This window comes from Narcine bancroftii, chromosome 2 (genome assembly GCF_036971445.1).
Source record: "Narcine bancroftii isolate sNarBan1 chromosome 2, sNarBan1.hap1, whole genome shotgun sequence".
NCBI lineage: Eukaryota > Metazoa > Chordata > Chondrichthyes > Torpediniformes > Narcinidae > Narcine > Narcine bancroftii.
In genome coordinates, this window is record NC_091470.1 from 180,773,618 (window position 1) to 180,800,805 (window position 27,188).

Here is a 27,188-nt window from a genome sequence, read left to right on the forward strand (position 1 = left end):
TGAAATGCGGGCCCAATTTTTACATTTAAGAAAAATTTGAACAGGTACACAAGTGTCTTCACTCCATCAAGGACACTGCAAGAGATGGTGTCTTACAAAAGCAGCCTCTATCCTCAAGCAATCCCCATCACCCAGGCCACACCCTCTTAACTCTGCTACCATTGGGAAAGAGGTACAGGAGCCTAAGGATGAACACAAGGACAGCTTCTTCCCTGCTGCCATCAGATTCTTGAATGAACAATGAACCACAAACTCTACCTCACTTTCTCCTATTTTCTTGCATGATTTAGTTATTTTTTAAATGTAATTTATGCAATATTTGCAGTGTAACACTGCCACAAAACAATGAATTTCATTACACGTTCACGTCAATAAATTCTGATTCTAACAATCACAACTGTTTTAATAACCAATTAAACAAGTAAGGGGTGAATGATCTGGTTTGATTCCTTCCTGGTTATCCATATATTATCTCTTCGGATAATCTTCAGGTGAAAGGAGGGAGTGGGGAGAGCCTGCGTCAAGACCCAGGAGTATCTAGGGATGGGGCAGACTGGAACTGCTGGCGGTCAATTGGGTCATGGCAGATCAGTGAAGCTTTTCTTGGTCGGGGTTCCGGTGGGCTTCTCTGCTTCTTTTGCCTTGTCTTCATACATCATTATTCTGTGAAAGGAAGAAAGAGGAGAGGAGGTGAAACCATTTGCAGTGAGGGAGGTCATTCTGGGGCTCGGAAAATATTCCCCAAATCTTTACAACCAGCCGTTGCTATCGATGGCCAGGAAACGTTGACTCTTCCTGGGATGTGTCAAACATGCCCTGTTAAGGTCAGCACAGGTGGGAGACAGAGTGATGGTCCGTCCACGGTATCCAGTCACACATTCCCAGGGCAAGGGCCGCATGGGGAAGAAGTCAGTGTGTGACCCACCAGAGGGGGAAGAGGTCAGTGTGTGAGGAAACCAGAGCACCTGGAGGAAACCCACACAGACACAGGGAGAATGAACAAACTCCTCAAAGATAGCACTGGATCCGGACTCAGGTGCTGAAATAGCCTTGCACTAAACCATGCCGATGTGGGGACATGTTTGCTGCCTCAATAAACCCACCGTTTTTTTAACCTCAATCACATTGCCTCTTAACCTCCTCCAGTTCAGGGAAAACAGAGCCAATCTCTGCGCATAATTGAATTGCTCAACCCAGACAAGAGCCTGGCCAAACTCCTCTGTGCTATAACGTCCCTCCTATGATATGGCGACTGCAGTTGAATGGGGATCTCCAGTTGAGGTCTGAGCATACGAACCGTAACCATTCTGTACTCATCGCAGGCCCTTTGGCCCACGATGTGCCAAAACATATACTGTATGCCTACCAAAAAATAATACTAAACCTTCCCTACCCTCTAGTTTTCTTTAATCCCATCTAAAATTGTTTTTCCGGACTCTACCACCACCCTGGCAATGCATTCCAGGCACCCTTTGTTTAAAAAAAACACCCTCATGTCTCCCCTAAACTTTCTCTCTTCACTTTGCACAGACGTCCTCTGGTGTTTGTGTTTCCTGCCTTAGGAAAATGGTGCTGACTGTCTACCTTATCTATCCCTCTCATAATCTTGTAGACCTCTATTAAGTCTCCTCTCATAATTTCTTGGCTCCAAAGAGAAAAGCCCCATTTCTGTTAACCATATAACGATTACAGTATGGAAACAGGCCATCTCAGCCCCTCTAGTCTGCACCGATTTAAGTGAACACCACTGGTCCCACCTACCTGCTCCCTGCCCATAACCCTCCAATCCTCTCACATCCATGCATTCATCCAACCTTCCCTTAAATGACAGAATTGACCCTGCTGTGACCACCTCTTCCAGAAGGTCATTCCACTCAGCCACCACTCTCCAAGAGAAGAAGCTTCCTCTATGTTACTTCTAAAGTTTTGCCCCCTAACCCTTAACTTATGACTCCTCATTCTAATCTCACCTACCCTCAAGAGGAATAACTTATTCATATCTACTCAGTCTACCCCCTCATAATTTTAAATACCTCTATCAAATCCCCCCTCAACCTTCTATGCTCCAGTGAATAAAGACCTAGTCTACTCAATCTTTCTTTGTACTCTAGATACTGCAATCCAGGCAACATTTTAGTAAATCTCTGCATCCTCTCTACCTTATTGATATCCTTTCTATTATTTGGGGACCAGAACTGCACACAATATTCCAAACTTGGCCTCCCCAATGCCTTGAACAGTCTCAACATCACCTCCCAGCTCCTATATTCTATGCTTTTGATTTATAAAGGCCAGCATACCAAAAGCCTTCTTCATCACCCTAATGACATGGGAATCCACTTTCAAAGAATGATGAACGGTTATCCCAAGATCTCTCTGTTCCTCTGCATTCCTCAATACCCTTCCCTTCACTTTGCCTCACAAGACATATTTTCCGATCCAGGCAATATCCTGGTAAATCTCCTCTCCGTGGCTTCCACATCCTGCCTGCAATGAGGTGGTCAGCACTGAACACAGGTTCAACGTCCCAAGTCATGAGGTTTCCTACATATGCCTCTGGTGCTGAGTTTGTAATAAACCCTTTGACTGCAATGGAAGCCATGTGGTGATGCCCTAACAACTCCCATTTTAAGGGAACATGGGAGGGAATTTCTACATGCAGAGAGTGGTAGGAGTTTGGAATGAGCTGCCAGCTGAAGAGGAGAATGCATGGTTGATGTTGACATTGAAGGCCAATTTGGATGGGAGGAGCATGCAGGAATGTGCTCCGTGTGCAGGTCAATAAGACTAGGCAGAATAATACTTTGGCACAGAGTAGATGGGCCTGTTTCTGTGCTGTAATCTGCTATGGTTCGAGGGCAAGTCCTCCTGGGGCCATTGGGTAACCATGGCTTGAGTTCCTCAGCATCTCTCAGTGACTTACATCTTGGCAATCGTCGATTGCTTCCCCAACATCATCATCACAAAGCCATGGTAGGAGATAGTCTCACTCTTCTCGCCGGCTACTTCCTTTATCATCTTCTTCAGCTCCAGGTGTGTCTTGGCTGCACCCATTTTTTCCAACATCCTCTTCAACCCCATTATAGCTGAGGGAAGGGATACAGGCACGAATTAGTAGGCTCTGGTAAGGTAACTCAATCAGAATCAAGATTTATTGTTATGAATAAGTAATGAAATTTGGGATTTTGCGGCAGCGTCACAGAGCAAACATTCATATTACATTCATATTGCCATCTTATGACATTACTATAAAAAAATAATAGAGCACGAAAAGTCAGGCACTGTCTTTGGTTCACTGATTCTTCAGGAATCTAATGACGGAGGGGAAGAAACTGTCCTTGTGCTGATGAGTGCTCGACTTTAGGCTCCTGGACTTCCTTCCCGAAGGTAGCAGAGTGAAGAGGGCATGTCCTGGGTGGTGGGAGTCTTTGAAGGATAATGGCTGCTTTTTTAAGACACCACTTCACGTCGATGTCCTTGATGTGAAGTCTGGCGCCTGGAGTGTCGCAGGCCGAATTAACAACCCTGTGGAGTTTTACTCCTGTCCATGTGTAGTGGTTAAATTATTGGGTCGGCAGCTCTGGTAACCTGAGTTCAAAATATGATGGAAGTCGGAAAATTTAACAGAGTAATTTAATAATAACTGAATTAACCTGTACTAGTCATTCCCAAAGTGGACGGTGCCGCCCCGCTGGGGATAGCCGAACAATCCAAGGGGGCGGTGAGGGGAAAAGGGGGCGGTCCGAATGTTTCCGGCAAACTCAGCCCGCAACGCTTATAGAGCAACATCTGTCAGGTGAGGAGCAGGTGGGGTTGATTGCCCAGGGTAGTGACAGCTGGAGGTGGTGACTGGCCAGGATCGTGACGGCTGTCAGCAGATCTAATACCAAGAAAGAGGTGTGTGTTCGTTTTGTGTGTGTGTGTGTGTGTGTGTGTGTGTGTGTGTGTGTGTGTGTGTGTGTGTGTGTGTGTGTGTGTGTGTGTGTGTGTGTGTGTTGGGGGGGGGGAGTGCTGGGGATGTGACCTGGAGTCAAGGGGGCGGCAGCCAGAAAAGGTTTGGGAACCATTGACCTGTACTAAGATGAAAATCTTTGATTTATCTGCTATCCAGCTAGGTCAAATCTTCCTCATTTAAAAACACAGAGATGCTGGAGGATCTCACCAGTCTCGTAGCGCCCATTGGAGGTTGAGACATATTACTGATGTTTAAGTTTATTTGTCACCTTATACGCAGCATAGTGGGAAGGTTGTTGCTGTGAGCAGTGTCAGAGGTCGTCGAACAGAGTTAGAGCAAAGCACATGCAGAGGAGAGTGTCAAAGGGAAAATGCTGTCAGGGCAAGATCATTTTACTTATGAGGTGTCCATTGAAGAGTTCCTTGAAGGTGGATTCCCACATAGACGGGGTAGTTAAGAATGTATGCTGGCCTTCATAAATCATAGTATAGAGTATAGGACAGGGGTGGCCAATCCACGGCTCATGAGCCACATGCAGCTCTTTGACATGTGATGTGCAGCTTGCGGAAAGAGTAGCTGTCGGCAGCGGGGAGGGAAGGTGTCTGTAGCGGGGAAGATAGGTGTCCGCAGCGGGGAGGGTAGCTGTCCGCAGCAGGGAGGGTAGCTGTCTGCAGTGGGCAGGATAGGTGTCTGCAGTGGGGAGCATAGCTGTCGGCAGTGGGAACCGTAGCTGTCGGTAGCATGGAGGGTAGGTGTCCACAGCGAGGAGGGTAGGTGTCCGCAGCGGGGAGGGTAGGTGTCGGCAGTGGGGAGGGTAGGTGTCGGCAGCGGGGAGGGTGGCTGTCAGCGGGTCTGGGCTGCTTTCAGGTGCCTAAGGGGAGCACTCAGAAGTGGAGAATATACCTCCCTGAGGTGGGTTGAGTAAGTACACCTCGGGGACGGGTTCTCCACTTTCAGGTGGCCCCCTGACAGCCACACTCGGGTATTTTGGGCGGCTTTACATTCGAGTATTATGGTGACCTGAAGACAGAAATGCTGCGGAGACCACAGATGATCTCATTCGGGATGCCTACGTGGCCTGGGTTCGATCGAATGAGGTGAGGCAGTGCCTGCTAGAGCACGAGGGAGAAAACCAAGAGGATGCAATCTGGATCGCAGACAATGGAGGCTGCGGTCTTAAGTATGGACGTGTACTCTCAGGGCTGAACCCCACACTCTGATGTGAATAGGATGCCCTCCCTCTCCCCTACTACCCCCCGGCACACCGACGGCCTGTCGGCTGCTGCTACGCTGCCCGATGCAACCCTGAAGTGTTATTTCTGTGGGTGGAACAAACACAGCAGGTCCCAGTGCCCAGCGAGAAAAGCCAGGTGCCAGAAGTGCCTTAAAAACGGCCACTTTGCTGTAGTCTGTCGCTCCAAAATGGCTGCCATCAAACACAGTGCCTCGTGTGAAGCCCAATCGCTACCCTCCCATTCAAATACTTCTTCCTCAGGGCTCCACCTCGCGGCAGCGCCTGATGTCATGGGGCAGACGCTGTGCGGAAGGTACAACCCACCCTCACCGCAATGACGTCCACCCTCCCTCATGAAGCAACGTTTGACCAGGCCCCAGCCCCAACCTCAACGGCCACCGCTGCTGCCGCTGCCGACCAGGGACCCGCTGCCACCATCACCGCTGAGCCCAGCGCCACCATCACTGCTGCCGTTGCTGACCAGGGACATGCCACACCCGCCGCCACTACCAACTGGGGACCCGCCACCACCGAGGCAGCTGACCAGGTTCCTGCAGCTGCGACCGACGCTACCGAGAGCTGCCGACCGGGAACATGCTGCCGCGACTGACGCTACCGACCCGGTAACCACCGCCGACGTCCATCCGACTGACCGCCCCACCGCCGGCAATAAGCAGTGACTCCCAACACTTACTGTTGGCTGGCCGACACCCCCAGCAGGCTGCAGGCAGTAACACCAACTCCTCGACGCTGTCTCTTCAGTCCCTTTTTTTTTCTTTTTTTTACAGCCCTCCATCCACCCTGGGGTCAGTTCTCAAAGAAGGGGTGAATCTGATAGTACAGATTCTATCACCAATGTGTATATGTACATATGTACATATGGTAGTGTAGGATGACTGTGATTGGCTGAGAGCGTAGCCACACCTACTGGCAGGTCTTAAAGGATTGCTCCTAGCCAGACCAGGTCATTCTGGACTGGTCGACCTACTTGTGATATGCTCCAGTTTTTTAGTTAATAAAAGCTTTGGTTTGGATCAACAAGTCTTTGGTTCTTTCGACGCGCTCTACAATGGTTCAATGTTCAACAAAACTATCCCTTGCTGGGCCTGTATGGAACTCGTGACCCACCCATGCACTGAGTCTCATGTACACCCTCTGTTCAGGAGCTCTGGATGAGGGACAGGTCTACGATGGTTAGTTTACGGTCATACGCATTGTACAATGTACGCATGCACCAAAATTCTTCCTTGCTGCAGTTGAACATGTACTTTGAAAAAGAGTGCACGTAATTGAATTAAAAACTGACATTAAATATAAAATATTCACAGCAATAACTTTGCAAAACAGGCAGTCCCCAATATGGTGAACTGTTGAACTGTATTGTATTCCTGATTACATGGCTCCGCTCCGTCCTTGTATAAAGCCTCCATCACCCTGACCCATCTGTTCCTAAACTGTCTTTAAGTCGAATTTGTAGGTGGGTCGGAACCTGCAGCGCGTGCAGCTTTTAAGTCATTGAAAAGGCTTCAAGCCTTTTCTTGCACTGAAGTACAGGCTAATAGGCTTTTGATCGTAAACGGCTGCGTGATCCGACTGAAAAATGGCAGGCGGCATCTTCCTTCCCCGAGCAGACGAACCGCTGGAGCCATGTGTAGTCCGTTCGTAAGTACGTGCTGTCCACCCATAAATGTCGTAACCCATAAATGTGGACCGCCTGTAAAATCTGGACTCCTCGAAAACTCTCACCTTTTGCATGCGTGCATGAGAGCCACGAGATGCACAACGGCAACCAGCGACCACGTGGAAGTCGTGGAAAGTCCACCTCACTGAATAAGGAGCAGTCCCGCAGAGCGATCCAATCACCCCCTGCATCTTGGGAACACAATCTTTTTCCTCACTTGCCCATTGAGCTGGGTTGAAGTAGGTGGTTTCAGGGAGTTTGGCAGAGGGGGGAGTGGGGAGGCAGGGTTCAAATGGAGAAATGAGCAACTTACCTATATCGCCTTGGTCATTGAGGTCAAACTCCATGTATTTCTCTGGAAGGAAGCAAGAGAACCATTCCGTGAGAAGGAAATTCCTAGCGTCTCTGGTTCACCAATCCCTGCCACCCCCAACATCCCACCCTGTCCCCTTACTCTTCTGGCCAGGCTTCCCTCTGCACTCTCAACCTTGACCAGCCCAAAACGTCAACCATTCTTTCCCTTCCTCTAACCCTGCTGAGTTCCTCCAACTTTATGAGCCTAAAGCCCAGAGGGGAGGTTCTGGAGGATGGAGTTGCAGGGAGGGGGGGAGAGTGCAGATGCTGCAATCCCGAGCCAAACACAAGGGGGCGCAGATGCTGCAATCCCGAGCCAAACACAAGGGAGCGGAGCTGTTCAAATCCCGAGCCAAATGTGAGGGGGCGCAGGTGCTGAAATCCCGAGCCAAACACAGGAGAGCGCAGATGCTGCAATCCTGAGCCAAATGCAAGGGAGCAGAGATGTTGGAATCCCAAGCAAAGCATGAGGGAGCACAAATGTTCGAATCCCCAATCCAAACGCAAGAGAGCTCAGATGCTGGAATCTCAAGCCAAATGCAAGGGAGGGGTGATGTTGGAATCCTGAGCAAAGTATGAGGGAGCACAGATGTTCAAATGCAATGGACCGCAGATGCTGAAATCTTGAGCTGAACTTGAGAGACTGCAGATGCTGAAATCCCAAGCCAAACTCAGACTTGGTGGGTCAGGTGGTGGGGGGGGTGGTGGGGGTAGAGTGGTGAAGGATGATGGGCAGATGGAGCCAGTTGGGGTGAGGGGTGAGTGATGATGGACAGATGGATCCCACTGGGGGAGGGGCTGAAGAATGATGGACAGGCAGAGCTCCGTGGTAGGAAGGGTGAAGGATGATGGATGGATGGAGCCAGGTAGGGGGAAGGGTGAAGGATGATGAACAGGTGGAGCTCAGTGGAGGGAGGGGGGAAGGCGGATGGATGGAAATGTTTGTAAGAGGGAAGGATCCTTTTCCTCGTTTTTGGGGCTTTGTGAATGAGGCTGCATGGACTCTCAAAACCAATGATCTGCCATTCTCTCTCAGCGAGTTACCTTTGAATATTCGGAGTTTATCTTCCAGCTCAGGGTCGGATTTATATTTCGGGTTCTCCAGAAAGTCCTGGAAAAAGAAGAAAAGTCTCTCATGAATTTGGGTGTGGGAGTTGGTGTATGCGGAAGGGACACAGTTTGTGCACAATGATGAACGAGGCCCTGCCCCCTAATCACAACCATTGTACATTGAACCTGGCCCTGTTAAGGGTTGGATGGTCTGGGACAGGGTTTCCGGGTCTGACTGTGAGCAGAGAGCAGTGGTTGAAGGGTTAATCCTCCTCTGTTGGGAACAGAGTGTCTGCGTCTTCCTGACAGTGGGTGAAGGGTTAATCCCCTCCACTGGGAACAGGCTTCCTGGGGCCTGACTGTGATCAGAGAACTGTGGGTGAGGGGGTTAACTCCCTCCGTTGGGAACAGACTGAAATTAGGGAACGGTAGGAGGTGAAGGGTTAAACTTCTCCACTGAAACAGGCTTCCTGGGATCTGACTGTGATCAGGGAGCAGTGGATGAAGGGGTTAATCCTCCTCTGTTGGGAACAGAGTGTCTGGGTCTTCCTGACAGTGGGTGAAGGGTTAATCCCCTCCACTGGGAACAGGCTTCCTGGGGTCTGACTGAGAGCAGGGAGCAGTGGGTGAAGGGGTTAACCCCCTCCGCCCTCCAGGACAGATTGTAATGGGGGGGGGGAGCAGATTGAGTGTGGGCTGCAGTGGCTGAAAGGGTTAATTCTCTCCTTTGGAAACAGACTGCCCAGAATCTGACTAAGATATGGCTGCTTTGGGGTTAATCTTTCTTCTATATTTATACACATTGAGTCAACATTTTCCTTCCTTCAGTAAACTATTTGGTCCTTACATAAAAATTCTGCTAACACATAGGAAACCATCCTTAGCAATTGGTTCCTCTTTGTTTCATAACAAAATTCGTTTATGGGATGTGAATGTGGCTGGCAGTTATTATCATGTTCTAATTACTCACTCAAGAAGCTCTCACTCTCTCTCTCTCTCTCTTTCTCTCTCTCTCTCTCTTCCTCTCTCCCTCTCCCTCTCTCTCTCTCACATTCTCTCCTTCTCTCTCTCCCTCTCCCTCTCTCTCTCACACTCTCTCCTTCTCTCTCTCTCCCTCTCTCTCTCTCTCACTCTCTCCCTCTCTCTCACTCTCCCTCCTCCTCGCTCTCTCTCTCACTCTCTCCCTCCTCCTCTCACTCTCTCCCTCCTCCTCTCTCTCTATCCCTCACTCACTCTCTCTCTCTATCCCTCTCTCTCTCTCTATCCCCCCCTCTCTCTCACTCTCTTTCTCTCTATCACTCTCTCTCTCCTTGCCCTCTCTCCCTCCTCCTCTCTCCCTCCTCCTCTCTCTCTATCCCTCTCTCACTCACTCTCTCTCTCTATCCCTCTCTCTCTCTCTATCCCCCCCTCTCTCTCACTCTCTTTCTCTCTATCACTCTCTCTCTCCTTGCCCTCTCTCCCTCCTCCTCTCTCTCTATCCCTCTCTCTCTATCCCTCTCTCTCTCTCACTCTCTCTCTATCCATCTCTCTCTTTCCCCTCCCCCTCTCTCTCCTTATGCTCTCCTGACCTATCTCTCCCTCCTCTCCATCCCTCTCTTCCCTCTCACTCTGCTCACTCCTCCATTCCCTTCATGTACAATCTTTCTCCTTGCCCTTTCTTTCACTTCCTGCTCTCTCACTCCATTCTCTCTCCCTTCTTTCTGCCATCTCTCCCCCTTTTCCCTTCTCCTTCCCCTCTCTACTCTGTCTCTACTCTCCTCTCTACAACTTCCCCTCTCCATTCTCCCCACATCTCCTCTCCCCTCTTTCTCCTCCCCTCTCTACTCTATCTCTACCCTCCTTTCCCCTTCCCCAATCTCCCTATCTCTCTCCCCCTCTATCCCCTCTTTACCCCACCTCTACCCTCTTCTCTACTGCCCTCTCTCCCCACCTCTCTCCCCTCTCTCTTCCCCTCCCTACCCCTCTCTACTCCTTTACCCTCCTCTCTACCCCATCTCTACCCTCCTCTCTTCCCCCCTTCCCTCCTCTTATCTCTCTCCTTCTCTACTCCCTCTCCCCCTCTCTTCCCTCCTCGCTCTCCCCACCTCTTCCTCTCCCCACCTCTCTTCCCTTCCCCTCTTTTCCCTTCCTCCCCGTTCTACCCCATCTTTCCCCTCTTCTCTACCCCATCTCTTCCCTCCCCTATCTCTGTCCCTCTCTACTCCCTCTTTATCCTCTTCTCTACCACCCTCTCCCCCCCTTCTCTCCTTGTTCTGCACCCCCCCTCCCGTCACCTCCTCTCTCTCCCCTTCAATGTAAATAACCATGAAACCACCAGATGCTTGGGAAAGCAGAGCTCATTGATGTCTAAGGGAAGATGAAGGAAGGGGCTTTAATCACTGTCTAATCCAGGCTGCCTGTGTGTGGGTGCCCATTGGGACAGTGCTGAGGGAGACGCTGGGATCACCGAGCAAAGAGTGATGGAGGTGGCGCTAGAGCTGATGCAGACCCAGGGAGAACAGGGAGTGGAGACACAGTGCTCCCCCTGCAGGGTCCTACTGCCCAGTAGAACTATCAAAGGGATCCGCCACAGCCTTTAAACGGACGGTTAAAAGAGACGATGGTGTTTCTTTTTAAAATCCCACGACCACAGGGGTTGGGCCCAAGATGGCGGCGCCCGTGCTCGGCAGTAACACCAGTACCAGTAACAGGGAGAACACTGCGCCACCCCCCCACCCCCCACCCCCACCATTGAGAAGGAAGAGATGATCCTATGGGGACGGTGACCACAGCGGCAGACCAGCCAGGGGCTCGGCAGCTGAAGGACTCACAGAGGAGCCCGCTGGCTACTTGCGGTCAAAGGGCCCACACCAGGCTGTGGGCTGCTGGAGACTCGCTACCAGTTATTGGAACTGAGACACAAGAGGGCGCTGAGAGAAGGAAGGGCTCCCAAGGGGTCGCAGGTGCTGAAGGCTTCTGAATCATGTCGGAGGTTTGGACCTGGAGGTCAGGTGGCCAACGGTTCGAACAGGGGATCCGTCCGGTTGCAGGGGCTGCGGGAGCACTGGAGGATCGTGCACGCTCAGTGACTCTGAACACACTTTCTTCTCTTTCTTTAGGAGCAGTGCAGAGGGGTCAAGAACTTCAGATTCCTGGGTGTCAACATCTCCGAGGATCTGTCCTGGAGCCTCCATGTTGATGCAACCACAAAGCAGGCCCACCAGCAGCTATTCTTTGTGAGAACATCTGGAGAGCGTTCTGGCTGGTCACATCAATGCCTGGTACGGAGGCACCAACTCTTAGGACAAGAACAAACTCCAGAGGGTGGTTAACTCGGCCTACGACATCACAGGCACCAGACTCCACTCCATCGAGGACGTCGACACGAGGCAGGGTTTAATAAGAAAAGCAACCTCTATCCTCAAGGACCCCCCCCACCACCCAGGTTAGGCCCTCTTCACTCTGCTACCATCAGGGAAAAGGTACAGGGAGCCTGAAGATTAGCACTCAGCGACACAAAGACAGCTCCTTCCCCTCAGATTCCCGAATAACCAATGAACCAAAGACACTACCTGACTTTTCGTGCACTATAAATTAAATTGTTTTTATAGTAGTGTTACATAAATAATCTAGGATCTTGAATCCACATGCAATCCCTCTTCTCTTTACCTTATTGATTTCTTCCAGGCGATCATCCTGCTGTGTTTTCAGGATTCCAAAGGCTTTCCCACCTGGAACGTTGGAAGAACATCAGTTAACATGTGGGAGATGATTACAGTTTTGGTCACCTAACTACAGGAAAGATATCAATAAGGTTGAAAGTGTGCAGAGAAGATTGACTAGGATGTTGGCTAGACTTCAGGAATGGAGTTACAGGGAAAGGTTAAACAGGTTTCAGTGGTTCTCAACCTTTTGCTTTCCACTCACATACTACCTTAGGTATTCCCTATGCTATAGGTGCTCTGTGATTAGTTAAGGGATTGCTTAAGGTAGGATGTGGGATGTGGGCCACCAACCGCTGAGAACATCTAAGTGGAACGCTGCCATCAGAGAGCAGCAGTGCTCATCAGGGATCCACACCACCCAGCACACACTCCCCTGATTGAGGAGTCCGATGGGGGAGGGGTAGCAGCTGCTCCTGAACCTTTTTCCTGATGGCAGCAGCGAGAACAGAGCGTGTGCTGGGTGGTGTGGATCCTTCTTTTAAAATTTTTTTTATTTTTCACACCATAAACCACATTGACCAAGATACATACATTTTCCTTTTCAAATATATACAGTGTCTCCCCCCACCATTATTTAAAGTACAAAATCTAGGATACATTAAACCAGTCAAACAATGTTGTCATTCAATAAAAATAAACAAGAAATTCCACTGAGTCAATTCTTTTTATTTCCTTCTCCTTTCGTTATTTTAGGTGGTAGATGTCCCCAGTAGGTTTTCTCTATTGTGTTTCATGTATGGCTCCCATATTTGTTCAAATATTTCAATACTATTTCTTAAATTATATGTTATTTTTTTCTAATGGAATACACTTATTCATTTCTATATACCATTGTTGTATTCTCAAATTATCTTCTAATTTCCAGGCTGACATAATACATTTTTTTGCTACGGCTAGAGCTATCTTAACAAATCTTTTTTGTGCACCATCCAAATCAAGTCCAAATTCTTTGTTTTTTATGTTACTTAGGAGGAAGATCTCTGGGTTTTTTGGTATATTGTTTTCTGTAATTTTATTTAATATCTGGTTTAGATCTTCCCAAAATTTTTCTACCTTCTCACATGTCCAGATTGCATGAATTGTTGTTCCCATTTCTTTTTTACAACGAAAACATCTGTCAGATACTGTTGGGTCCCATTTATTTAACTTTTGAAGTGTAATGTATAGCCTGTGTATCCAGTTATATTGTATCATACGTAACCTCGTATTTATTGTATTTCTCATCGTTCCAGAAAATAACTTCTCCGATGTTTCCTTCTTTATCTTTATATTTAAATCTTGTTCCCATTTTTGTTTAGTTTTATCATTTGTTTCCTCATTCTCCTTTTCTTGCAGTTTAATATACATATTTGTTATACATTTTTTGATTATCATTGTATCTGTAATCACATATTCAAAGTTACTTCCCTCTGGTAACCTCAGACTGCTTCCTAATTTGTCCTTCAAGTAGGATCTCAGTTGGTAATATGCCAAGACTGTATCTTGAGTTATATTATATTTATCCTTCATTTGTTCAAAGGCTAATAATCTATTTCCTGAAAAACAATTTTCTATTCGTTTGATCCCTTTTTTCTCCCATTCTCTAAAGGAAAGGTTATCTATTGTAAAAGGGAGTAACTGATTTTGCGTCAATATTAGTTTTGGTAGTTGGTAATTTGTTTTATTCCTTGCTACATGAATCTTCTTCCAAATATTGAGCAGATGATGTAATACTGGAGAATTCCTACATTGTACCAATTTTTCATCCCATTTATATAATATATGTTCGGGTATCTTCTCCCCAATTTTATCTAGTTCTAATCTAGTCCAATCTGGCTTTTCCCTTGTTTGATAAAAATCTGATGGGTATCTTAATTGTGCGGCTCTATAATAATTTTTAAAGTTTGGCAGTTGTAAGCCTCCTTGTTTATACCATTCTGTTAATTTATCTAGTGCTATCCTTGGTTTCCCCCCTTTCCATAAAAATTTCCTTATTATTTTCTTTAACTCCTTGAAGAATTTCTCTGTCAAGTGTATTGGCAATGCCTGAAATAGGTATAATATCCTTGGGAAAATGTTCATTTTAATACAGTTTATCCTTCCTATTAGTGTTAGTGGTAAATCTTTCCAATGCTCTAAATCGTCCTGTAATTTTTTCATTCGTGGATAATAATTGAGTTTATATAGATGGCCGAGATTTTTATTTATTTGTATACCTAGGTATCTTATTGCTTGCATTTGCCACCTGAATGGTGATTCCTTCTTAAATTTTGAGAAATCTGCATTATTCATTGGCATTGCTTCACTTTTATTTACATTAATCTTGTAACTCGACACCTCTCCATATTCCTTCAATTTCTTATATAATTCTTTTATTGATAGTTCTGGTTCTGTTAAGTATACTATAACATCATCTGCAAATAAACTGATTTTATATTCCTTGTCTTTTATTTTTATCCCTTTTATTTTATTTTCTGTTCTTATCAGTTCTGCTAGTGGTTCTATGGCTAACGCGAACAATAAGGGTGATAGTGGGCATCCCTGCCTTGTTGATCTGCTTAAATTAAATTGCTTTGATATATATCCATTTACTGTCACTTTCGCCAATGGCCCCTTATATAATGCTTTAATCCAATTAATATACTTCTCTGGTAAACTGAATTTTTGCAATACTTTGAATAAATAATTCTATTCTACTCTATCAAAGGCCTTCTCTGCGTCTAAAGCAACTGCTACTGTTGGCGCTTTACTCCCTTCTACTGCATGCATTAAGTTAATAAATTTACAAATATTGTCTGTTGTCCGTCTTTTTTTAATAAATCCAGTTTGGCCTAGATTTACCATTTTAGGTACATAATCTGCTAATCTGTTTGCTAATAGTTTAGCTATTATCTTATAATCTTTGTTAAGTAAAGATATTGGTCTATATGACGTTGGTGCGAGTGGATCTTTCCCTTGCTTTGGTATTACTGTAATTATTGCTGTTTTACATGAATCTGGTAAGCTTTGTGTTTTGTCAATCTGGTTGATTACTTCCAGGAGGGGAGGAATTAATAAATCTTTAAATGTTTTATAGAATTCTATTGGGAATCCATCCTCTCCTGGTGTTTTATTATTTGGTAGTTTTTTTATTATCTCTTGTATTTCTACTATTTCAAATGGTTCTGTTAATTTATTTTGTTCCTCTATTTGTAATTTTGGTAGTTCAATTTTTGTTAAAAATTCATCTATTTTGCCTTCTTTCCCTTCGTTTCCAGTTTGGTTCATAGAATTCTCTAAAGTTTTCATTAATATCCGTTGGATTATATGTGATTTGTTTGTCTTTTTTCCTTGATGCCATACCATTCTCTTAGTTTGTTCTGTCTTAAGCTGCCACGCTAGAATTTTGTGCGTTTTTTCTCCTAGTTCATAATATTTCTGTTTTGTCTTCATTATGTTCTTCTCCACCTTATATGTTTGTAGTGTTTCATATTTTATTTTTTAATCTGCCAATTCTCTTCTTTTAGTTGCGTCTTCCTTCATTGCTAATTCTTTTTCTATATTTACTATTTCCCTTTCCAACTGCTCTGTTTCCTGATTGTAGTCCTTCTTCATCTTGGTTACATAACTTATTATTTGCCCTTTGATGAATGCTTTCATTGCATCCTATAGTATAAACTTATCTTTCACTGATTCCGTATTTATTTCAAAGTACATTTTAATTTTTCTTTCAATGAATTCTCTAAAATCCTGCCTTTTAAGTAGCATGGAGTTTAATCTCCATCTATACATTCTTGGAGGGATGTCCTCTAACTCTGTTGTCAATATCAAGGGTGAATGGTCCGATAATATTCTAGCTTTACATTCTGTTTTTCTTACTCTATCTTGCATACGAGCTGATAACAGAAATAGGTCTATTCTTGAGTATGTTTTTTGTCTACCCGAATAATATGAATATTCCTTTTCCTTTGGGTGTTGTTTCCTCCATATATCCAAAAGTTGCATTTCTTGCATCGATTTAATTATAAATTTGGTTACTTTGTTCTTTCTGTAAATTTTTTTCCCAGCTTTATCCATATTTGAATCCAAATTAAGGTTGAAATCCCCTCCTATTAGTATGTCCCCTTGCGTGTCTGCTATCTTCAAAAAAATATCTTGCATAAACTTTTGATCTTCTTCGTTAGGTGAATATATATTGAGTAGATTCCAAAACTCCGAATATATCTGACATTTTATCATTACATATCTCCCTGCTGGATCTATTATTTCCTCTTCTATTTTAATTGGTACATTTTTACTGATTAAAATAGCTACTCCTCTTGCTTTTGAATTATACGACGCTGCTGTTACATGTCCTACCCAATCTCTCTTTAATTTCTTATGCTCCATTTCAGTTAAATGTGTTTCTTGCACAAATGCTATATCAATTTTTTCTTTTTTCAGTAAATTTAGCAGTTTCTTCCTTTTGATTTGGTTATGTATTCCGTTAATATTTAAAGTCATATAGTTCAACGTAGCCATTTCATACTTTGTTTATTTTTCCTTTCCGTTTCCTCATCATCACCTTTCCTTCTTATCCATTTCTGCTTTCTTGTTTTGAACACTTTATAAGACAACATTTCTAAAACATCAAACATTTTCCTTATTCTCCTATTTAAAACTTCTTTAACCCCATTCTCCCTCCCCCTCCTGAGTTGCCCTTTATCCCTTGTCGGGCAACCACATCTCCCCTTTCCATTTGGTTTTGCGAATTCACTCGAAAGCATCAACTGATTTTACAGTGACTGTAACTCCTCCCCACCCAGCCCCCCCTGGAAAAGGTTTCAATTTTCAAATATAACAAAGGTCACTCTTTTAATTCCCTCCTTATTCCCTCTATTCCCTTTCATTCCCTTATTAATTCTTATCTATACTATATATTTTCCTCTAAATATGGATACACTCATGTATACACATATATACATACACATCTAAAAATACATATAAATATATATATATATATATATATACCCATATATATATATATATATATACCCATATACACACATACATATAGTTTGTGGTCATTTTTACTTTCATTACATGTCTTCATCTCTCTGCTTGTTTTGTAGTTGTTCTGCAAATTTTCGTGCTTCCTCTGGATCCGAGAATAGTCTGTTTTGTTGCCCTGGAATAACTATTTTAAGTACCACTGGGTACTTTAACATAAATTTATATCCTTTTTTCCATAGGATCGTTTTTGCTGTATTGAACCCCTTCCTCTTCTTCAGGAGTTCAAAACTTATGTCTGGATAGAAAAAAATTTTTGACTTTTGTATTCCAGTGGCTTTTTGTCTTCTCTTATTTTCTTCATTGCTTTCTCCAATATATTTTCTCTTGTTGTATATCTTAAGAATTTTACTAAAACGGATCTTGGTTTTTGCTGAGGTTGTGGTTTCGGGGCTAGTGTTCTATGTGCCCTCTCTATTTCCATTTCTTCCTGTAATTCTGGTCTTCCTAGGACCCTGGGGATCCAATCTTTTATAAATTCTCTCATATTCTTGCCTTCTTCATCTTCCTTAAGGCCCACTATCTTTATATTATTTCTTCTGTTATAGTTTTCCATTATATCTATCTTCTGAGCTAACAGCTCATGTGCCTCTTTAACTTTTTTATTAGATTCTTCTAATTTCTCTTTTAATTCCTCTACTTCCATTTCTACGATTATTTCTCATTCTTCCACATTATCCACTCTTTTTCCTATCTCTGATATGACTATTTCTCTTTTTTCATTTTTTCTTCTGCACTCTTAATTCTTCTTTTTATTTCATTAAATTCTTGTAATTGCCATTCTTTCACTGATTCCATATATTCTTTAAAAAAAGATAAATCCATTATCCTGCCTTTCCCTTCTTCTTCCATTTCTCTATGTTCTGCTTCTTCATCTTCCTCTGGGTTGGCCATCTGTTGTTTCCTTGTTTTCTTTTTGCTCTCTTCTTTCTTGTTCTCATTGTTTTCTATGTTCTCCTCCTGTTGTTGTGTTGCAGCTGTCACTCTCAGCTGTGGCGATCGACTCCGCAGCTGTTCCCCCCTCCTGTCAGTGTGTTTTTTTTCATGCGCATCGCGCATGTTCGACTCCTCGCACATGCGCAGTTGCGCACGTTCGACTCCTCGCACATGCGCAGTTGCGCACTTTTACTCGGCTCCGCGAGCCATTTTTGTAGTCCCAAGATCGGGACTTCCACTGACCTTAGGGAGCGGGCTTCTCTCTCCGCGGCGGGCCTCCTCGGACAGGTAAGGCCTTCACCTTCTTCTTCCAACGTTCTTTCATCTTCTCTTCTTCCCGTTGCTTTCGACTTTTCTCTCTTCGCTGCCATTTTCTTCTCACCTTTACTTTTACTTTGTTTTAATTTTTATTCTTGTACCTTTGTGTTTTGTGTGTTTTTTTTCAACATTTCCGGAGTGGGCTGGAATTCCCTGACCGGCCACTACTCCATCACGTGACTCCCTCGGTGTGGATCCTTGATGGCAGTGTTTTCCCGTAGATGTTTTCGACGGCGGGGAGGGTTTTTCCCTGCGATGTCCTGGGTTGCGTCCATTTCCTTTTGCAGGGCTTTGTGCTCCAGGGGGAGGGGTCTTGAGGCCCCCAGACCAGACTGTGATGCAGCCGGTCAGCGCAGTTTCCACCACACATTTGTAGAAATTTGCCAGGGTTTCTGATACCACACCAAACCTCCCGAGGAAGTAGAGGCACTGACGTGATATCTTCACGATGCCATTGGTGTGTTGGGATGAGAAAAAAATCCTCTTAGATAGTGACTCCCAAGAAGTTAACTTTGCTCACCCTCTCCACTCTGATCCCCCAATGATCACTGGATTGTACACATCTGGTTTTCCCTTTCTGAAGTCAACAATCAGCTACTTGGTTTTGGCAATCTCGTTTTGAAACTATTTCTTTTGTTTCTGGAGAGTATCTGTTTACTTTGTATCTAAATGTGCTGAAAATGCTCTGGGAGAGTTTGGTATGACGTTACGGAATATTGTATGGACACTATCCTGAACTTGCTGATAGGCCTCCATGAGCAAAACCTCTTGATCTAATTGTTGTTTGGAATTTTTGAAGCCAATTCTTTATTGAGTGGGCTTCATTGGGTTGGATTAGAGCAGTTTATTTTCTCTGTTACCAGGAGTCCGGTCGAACAGAGGGATCTGGGAATACAGATACATCATTCTCTGAAAGTGGCATCTCAGGTAGATAGGATTGTAAAGAGAGCTTTTGACATATTGGCCTTCATAAAGGATTGAGTATAAGAGTTGGGATGTTATTGGTAAAGTTATATAAGTCATCAGTGAGGCAAAATTTGGAGTTTTGTTTACCGAAGCTGCAGGAAAGATCGAAAAAGTGGACAGGAGGTTGACTAGGACGTTACCCAGACTTCAGGAACTGAGTTACAGGGAAAAGTTAAACAGGTTAGGCCTTTACTCCCTGAAGCATAGAAGAATGAGGGGTATTTAAAATTATGAGGGGTATAGACAGAGTAAATGAAGATTGGCTTTTACCCACTGTGGGGAGGTGAGATACAAACCAGAGTGATGGTTAAGAGTGAAAAGTTTAGGAGGAACGTGAGGGGGAAGTTCTTCCATAGAGAGTGGTGGGACCAGCTGCCAGCTGAGGTGGTGAATGAGGACTCAGTTTTAATATTTAAGAAGAATTTGGATAAGTGCATGGATGGAAGAGGTATGTTGGGCTATGGACTGGGTGCAGGTCAGTGGGACCAGGCAGAAAAATGGTTCGGCCCAGACTAGAAGGGCCGAAGGGGCCTGTTAATGTTCTATGGTTTTGAAAGTGTGTGTGTCTTAGGATGCAATTGAATACATTAGCATTGGCCACTCAGTAAAATTAATCAGATATGGGCTTAAACTAATTGTGATGACCAATGGATTCTGTTCTCCACATCTCTCTGAGTTGAAGATGAGGCCTTGGGGATGTTGGCTGGCCCTCATCGAATGCGAAAGGTATGGACAGAATAGATGTAGAAAGGTTGTTCCCCACAGTGGGAGAGTCTAGAACAAGAGGGCATAACTTTAGGATTGAAGGGCATCCCCTTAGAACAGAGAGGTGGAGGAATTTCTTAATGCAGAGGGTGGTAAATCTGAGGAATTTGTTGCCACAGGTGATTGTGGTCATTGCGGGTATTTAAAGCAGAGATTGATAGGATCTTGATGAACCCAGGCCATCAAAGGTTATGGGGGAGAAAGCTGGGCAGTGGGGCTGAGTGGGAGAGTGGATCAGCTCAAGATTGAAAGGCGGGGCAGTCTCGATGGGCCAAATGGCCTATTTCTGTTCCTATGTCTCAACAGTGGGGGGGGACAGGGAAGAGATTTGACTTCAAGTAGTTTAAGTCTCATGCCACAGGCGATTGGGTTTGACTGAAACCGCAAGATGAACAGCAAGGAACATTAACAATTCTTCAGCGACTGGAGGATGGTCAGTGATGTGTGGCATGGCCTCTTCATGACTCTGGTCTTCTTCTTTCGTTTACAGTAAGCAGGTTTTACCACTGGCCCATCGGCACAACTTAGAGTAACAGTTAGCGCTACAGCGCCAGCGAATGGAGTTGGAATCCCAGGCTGCTTTTGAGGAGTTGGTATGTTCTTCCCATGTCTGCATGGGTTATCCCTGGGGGGGCTCCGGTTTCCTCCCACCGTTCCAAAGGTAGCGGGGGTTGTAGGTGAATTGGGTGGTGCAGGCTTGTGTGCTGAAAGGGGCCTGTTACCGTGCTGTATGTCTCAATTAAAAAAAAATTGGCCCAGATCCCTCTCAACCATTCAAGGTCAAGTTCATTTATTATCATCTGATTGCCTAGGAACAGTGTTCTCTTGTCCTCGGTGTAAAGTACAACCAAACGCAATGCGCATGCGCACTAACCATACATATGCAGGACAAATATATGGAGATAAACGAAATAAATACTGCTAAATTAAATAGTTGAGTCTCGGAGGGTCAGTGTGAGCAGTTCATCTCGTCGTTCATCATTCTCACTGCCCGTGAGAAGAAGCTGTTCCTCAGCCTGGCTCTGATCCTCCTGGATCTCTTTTCCCGATGGGAGCAGCTGAAAGATGCTGCATGCGGGGTGGAAAGGGTTCCTTAGTGATTTTGTGAGCCCCCAATGTTCGAATTGTAACAATTGCAAAGCATCTTGTCCCAGGTTCCCTGATTGTTACAATTGTCCCCAACCTCCCCCGGCAGCTCTTTCCACACATACCCACCACCTTCTGATCGAAGTTGGTGGCTCGCGGGTCCTTCCTAAGGCCTCCCACGACTTTTCACCTTATCTGTGCCCCTCATGATTTCATGAACATCCAAGATTCAAGATATCACTATAAAATAAAGACAGTGGACTATGACACGGAATTTGTTTTCATTTGCTGTTAAGAAGGCAGATTCACCATTGGCAGAAATTGTCTGAAGTGCCTCTTACAGAGAAAGAGGAGCAAAAGAGAGAGAGAGAGACAGCGTGTGTCCGTGGATTTGCCTCCGAGGCTCCCACAGCTCCTGAAGCTGCAGACACTCCAGTTCAATCCGTCGGCCGCCCAAGCTCCAGGTGCGAACCTTCAACACGGTTAGGAACCCTTCAACGGCCTCGGCACCCTCTCCCGATACCTGGTACCCCCTCAGCCAATTCTTGAGACAGCTTCCAGCAGTCCACAGCCTGGTGCAAGTTCTTCGACCGCAGATGGCTGCTGCCCGCTGCCTGCGAGAGTCACCAGCAGCTTGCCGCCTGTGCAGTTCTTCAATCACTGGTCTGCACCGTGGTTATCGTCCCATGGTCGTCTCCTCTGCTTCTCAAATGGTGGTGGGGGGAATGGTCTTCCTGTTTTCTAGTGCCCTGCGCCAGTCCTCTGCTTCCCCTGCTGCCAATCATAGGCATCGCCATCTTGGGTCAGACCCCGCGGTTTAATTTTAAGACACCACCTTCGTTTACAAGCCACTTAAAGCCTGTAGGGAGCTGACTGCAGTCGGACTGGATGGTTGTATCCTGCAGGAGTGTTATGACTCTCCCCGGGGACCACATCTACGCAGGTCCAGCAGTGCCACCGTCTTTGAGGCCCCCCCAACCTCAGCCTCCAACAAGTATCCAGCCTCGCATTAACATTAAAGCTCACCAGTTCCCAGCAACATTCCCATGAACCTTTTATGCTTAATATAAGAGGAGAGAGGTGAGAATTGATTTGGGCTGTCTGTGAAAGAAGACAAGAGGGAAAAGGGAAGTGAGAGATAGAGAGAAAGACAGAAATGGGGGGAAAGGCAACAAGGGTTGGAAAGATTGCTTGGGGCTCCAAATGGTAGTGAGGGGGAGGAGGTGCGGGTGCAAGTGGAGCACCTTCCACCACCAGTGGGGTGGGTGCTAAGGGGGCAACTGGCAGGAAGGGAGGAGTGTACGAGAGAGTCCCAGCGGAAGACGGAGATGGGAGGAGAGGGAAACGCTGTCGTCGGAGGGCAGCAGGTGTCATCAAGGATCCCCACCGCCCAGCTCAAACTCGCTGCTGTCATCAGGAAAAAGGTCTTGGTGCCACTAGACTCGCACCACCAGGTTCAGGAACAGTTGCTCCCCCTCCACCATCAGACTCATCAACGACAAACTCAAACAGGGACTCATTTAAGGACTCTGACTTTTGCACTTCATTGATTTTTTCCTCTCTCTGTATTGCACACTCAGTTTGTTTACATTTCTTTATATGTTTACATGTACAGTTTCTTTTGCATGACCCATAAGTGGTAATTTTGCCTGGCCCACAGGAAAAATAATGTCAGGGTGGTAATGTGATGTCATGTATGCACTTTATCCGGACATCTAAAATCTGGAAAGCTCCAAAAATTGGCAAGGGGGGAGGGTGTGGATGAGACGGCAGTGCAAATTGGGGGTGGGCGAGGGGGAGAGATGGCAGAGCGACTCTGAAATCTCTCCTCGGCAGGTAATCTTTGCAAACAGTTCACAGGCCAGTCACTTTAGTTGGCCTGGTCTCCTCCCCCTAGCCAGCCCTACCTTTATCCAGACACCTTCCTATTTGCTTATTCCTTGCGGAAGGGCTCAGAGGGAGGGTTTGCCTTTACACCTTTGGTGGATGTGCCCAGCGCACTCCCCTAAGCCATCCTTGCAATGACATCCTTGTAGAGCTCGTTGAAAGAATCAAAGACGTTGATCCAAACCAAGGCTTTTATTAGCAAAAGACAGGAGCTCTTCACAGGTGGCCGACCAGTCCGGAATGATCCGACCTGGCTAGGGACACAACCCTTTAAGGCCCAGACAATAGGTGTGGCTTAGCTCTCAGCCAATCGCTGTAAGCACAGTCTAGATACAGTAACTATATACACTATGTACATTGGTGATAGATCTGTACTATCACAATCCCCACCCCATAACTGCTGTTCAATGCAACCTTTTGGAACGTTGCAAGCCTGCAGCAAAACTTCATGGACTTCTCCAAAGTTGCTGGTATTGTTTTGGGCCCAACACTGGACAACAATTTTATTTTCAAAAGGTTTGCTTCCTGAAAAATAATTAGGGATCAGGATAGACTACTTCAAGCTGAACACAGATCATTTTAGGTTTACTGTATCACATAGGAAGTTGGAGAAATGTTAACTTTGATTGCATGTTTAATCGCATAATGATTGCATTAGTTCGACTGACCGAAAAATGTTTTGCCGTTGATTATCGTTTGCACCCAGCCTCTTGTGCCAGCGTCCAACAATAGTCGGCCAATGCTGACGGGTTCCAGTCACCTTGATATCGTTTTTCCACGGTCGCCATGCCCTGGAGAAGTCTCTCACCTTGCTGTTCCTGATCAGCAGGGAGGAAGTCCAAGTGCGAATGCAGAACATGAGCTTTCAATGACACCTTGCCCTTCATGGTTTTGAGGGCTTGAACCATGTAGTTTGGGGCTCTGTGTCAAAATATTTATAGCCTGTCTCCATCTATCCCGACGAACCATGCCCAGGTCTAAGACAACATTTACATAACACCTACACTGAATGCATGCCGGGCACATTTGGACTAACCAAAACAGCTTCCTTTGTGGGGAATATACTGTAAACTTAAAATATGACAGGAAATCACAAAAATAAGATATATCTAAAAAAAAATGAAGGAAATAAAAGGAACATTTCAAGGTGCTTTTCCACGATTGGCAGCTCAAAATCCATAAAATAAATCCAAAAGTGTTCAGGAAGGAAAATCTTCATTCAATCAAAATAACAATTCAAAACATCGTCCTTGCAAAGTTTAGACAATGTGGCAAAAAATATATCGCAGGAAGCACTGAATTCTGGGTAAATGGGTCATTTTCAGTATAAATAGGTATTTTTATGACACTTCCTATTTATCTTTGGGGATCTGTGGTGTTGACAAAGATTGAAAGATCCTCAGTCAAACCGACTCAATCTGGATCCTGTCTTAAAAAGGTTCACAAAATAGAAGTAGGCCAATGGCCCAACATCCCTGCTCTGCTTTGGAGCAGAGGCCCGACATTGGGCATGGGGGTTATGTTAATACTGTACTTAGTTTTTTTTTTAAAAATGAAGTCCTAGGACATAACCTGAGCGTCCATAAACCCGGGGATAGGGCAAGTGGTGTGGAGGGTGGAGCTGCTGTCCTGTTGCACTGGAGGCCCGGCTTCGACCCCCACCTCCGCCACCACTTGTGTGGAGTTGGCACATTCTCTCCCTGCGACCGGGTGGGTTTCACCACCCCCTCCCCCTCCCCCCCGGATAGATCAGAGGTCAATCCAGGGGACCGTAAAAGCCACAGCAAGGATCACTGGAGTCTCCCTCCCCTCCCCCCCCACTGCCCCTCCAATGACAAAATATACTGGGATTGTTGTCTGACGAGGGTACGCAGAATTGTTGAGGACCCCCCCCCCCCCCGGCCGCACACAGCATCTTTCAGCTGCTTCCATTAAGAAAGATGAGGCAGGAGGATCAGAGCCAGCCCCACCAGGCTGAGGAACAGCTTCTTCCCACGGGCAAAAGGGATCTGCTCATACTGACCCTCCGTGACTGTATTAACTACTATAAAATTAATTTTTTTTAAACATGTGTATGTGTCCTGCATATGTATTGTATGCTTTGACTGGATATGCTTGCACATTTTTGCACCGTCCAGAGAACGCTGTTTCGTCAGGTTATAGTTGTACAATCGGAAGTTAATAAACTTGAACTTGGTGTCCTCTGAAGCAGCAGCCCAAGGAAATGATTTGAACTCACTTATAGTGATCATATTAAGAAGTGATGGGATGGTGATTAAATTTCAGCAAAAAGGAGAGAGAAAAATACACACCAGATCCATCAGACAGGATTTGCCTACCTTGAAGGTCCATCAACAAGTTCCACTCTCCTTCTCTCTCCCACTTTCTCTTGTCTCCAAAGTTTGACTGGTTTTTTTTAATGATATTCAGGAAGTTTTGAATCTGACAGAAATAGTTCAACTTCCTGTTACTGATCTCATTGGTAGATAATTACACTTCACTTTTTTTCTTTCTACTTGCCTTTTGATGACTCTGAGTTTTCCCAAGACTTGTGGACTTCATGGAGGGGAAATCAGGCAATGGGAAGGGTCAGGGACTTCAAGTTCCTTGGGGGGGGAGGGAGGTCCATGTCTCTGAGGATCTATCCTGGGGCCTCCCTGTTGAAGTGGTCATGAAGAAGGCTTGTTGGCGGCCGTACTCTGTGAGCCGTTTTAAACGATGGTGCAAGAAGGTACAGTGCCAGCCGTCAGAACTGGAGCCCAGTTCCTGGGCTGCCTGTAGGGAATTTGCACGCTCTCCCCGTGTCTGCATGGGTTCCCTTTTGTGGGGGGGGGGGGGGGAGGCTCCAGTTTCCTCCCACTGTTCGAAATGTACCAGGGGTCGTAGGCCAACTGGGTGGCGCAGGACTCGTGGGCCGAAAGGCCCTGTTACCATGCAGTATGTCTAAATTTAAGTCGGAAATTTAAAAGATTTTGAGTGTCACCAAACACCCTTTAAAACTTCTACAGGTGTACAGTGGTGAGTGTTCGGACTGGTTGCATCACTCTCTGGTACTGAGGTGCCAATGAACAGGACAGGAACGGACGACAGAGAGTTGAGAACTCAGCCAGTGCCATCATGGACACCAGTCTTCACTCCTTCGAGGATGTCTACAAGAGACGGTGTCTTAAGAGCACACCCTATCTTCAAGGCCACGCCCTCTTCACTCTGCTACTATCAGGAAGAAGTTACAGGAGCCTGAAGACGAGCGCCCAATGGCACCAGGACAGCTTCTTCCCCTCCGCCATCAGATTCCTGAACAATGAACCACAGTCACTTCCTCTTATCTTGGCACAATTTATTTTAAAATGTAATTTTATAGCAATATTTGCACTGTAATGCTGATGCAAAACAATACATTTCTTGACATGTTCACAAAGATTAATTCTAATTCCCAGAATCATAATTCTGACTTCAGACCCCACTTGGAAACTAGGTCATCCCCGTACAGGAGGGATTTGGAAAGGGTACAGACCAGGTCCATGAAGATGCTGCCTGGATTGGAGGGGATGGGGAGAGGCTGAACAATTTGTATTGTTTTCCTTTGGAGCAGTGGTTCTCAACCTTTTTCTTCTCACTCACATCCCACTTTAAGCAATCCCTACGCCATTGGTGCTCTGCGATTGTAGTTACTGAAATATTTTGCTTGAGAAAAATTGTCATTGGCCCATTTCCTTTGGAGTTCTGAAACTGCCCATAACGAATCAATGAGGGATGATTAAAACAGTGGCTTTTAAACTTTTTCTTAAAGTTCTACCCACATCCCACCTTAAGTAATCCCTTCCTAATCACAGGCGGCTCTACTTCGACCTGCTGCTTGCAGGGGTGAACCCCACTAGCATCAATAGGATCCGCACTCCTGCCCTGTATGCACGCTGGAAGGACTTCTGTAGGGGGGAGCTTGGCCAGGGGAAGACAGGCGGTTGCCCCACCAAATGTTGTTCGGGTTCGTGTGGGTCCCACAGGTTAAGAACCAGACCAAAGTTGAGCTACAAAGCACGCGTTTATTACAGGGATGTGAACAGGACAACAGGGTCAATATGGTCAGCGAACCTCTACGCACGCACACACACACACACACACACACACACACACACACACACACACACACACACACACACACACACACACACACACACACACACACACACTCAATTCGCAGGGGGTAAATGTACACTTCGGATAACGAGGGAGGAACCAATAGAG

The 27,188-nt window shown here is 45.7% G+C and overlaps 1 protein-coding gene across 1 annotated transcript; it reads right to left on the reverse strand.

The window, feature by feature from the left end:
• Positions 1 to 376: 376 nt before the first annotated feature.
• On the reverse strand, positions 377 to 25,389 carry LOC138754721 (allograft inflammatory factor 1-like). Its single transcript, XM_069919471.1, has 6 exons — positions 25,283 to 25,389; positions 11,923 to 11,984; positions 8,269 to 8,335; positions 7,184 to 7,225; positions 2,924 to 3,086; positions 377 to 663 (listed from the first exon to the last, which is right to left on the reverse strand). Exons 1-6 carry the CDS (start codon positions 25,293 to 25,295, stop codon positions 579 to 581), a joined length of 432 nt encoding a protein of 143 aa, XP_069775572.1. The 5' UTR covers positions 25,296 to 25,389; the 3' UTR covers positions 377 to 578.
• Positions 25,390 to 27,188: the final 1,799 nt, after the last annotated feature.

Bases quoted from the DNA above. Each gene is read 5' to 3' on its own strand.
- LOC138754721 (XM_069919471.1), bottom strand. The intron at 7,226-8,268 runs GTAACTCGCTGA...GCTTCCTTCCAG, and splicing joins TAAACTCCGAATATTCAAAG to AGAAATACATGGAGTTTGAC. The intron at 3,087-7,183 runs GTAAGTTGCTCA...CCCTTCCCTCAG, and splicing joins CAATGACCAAGGCGATATAG to CTATAATGGGGTTGAAGAGG.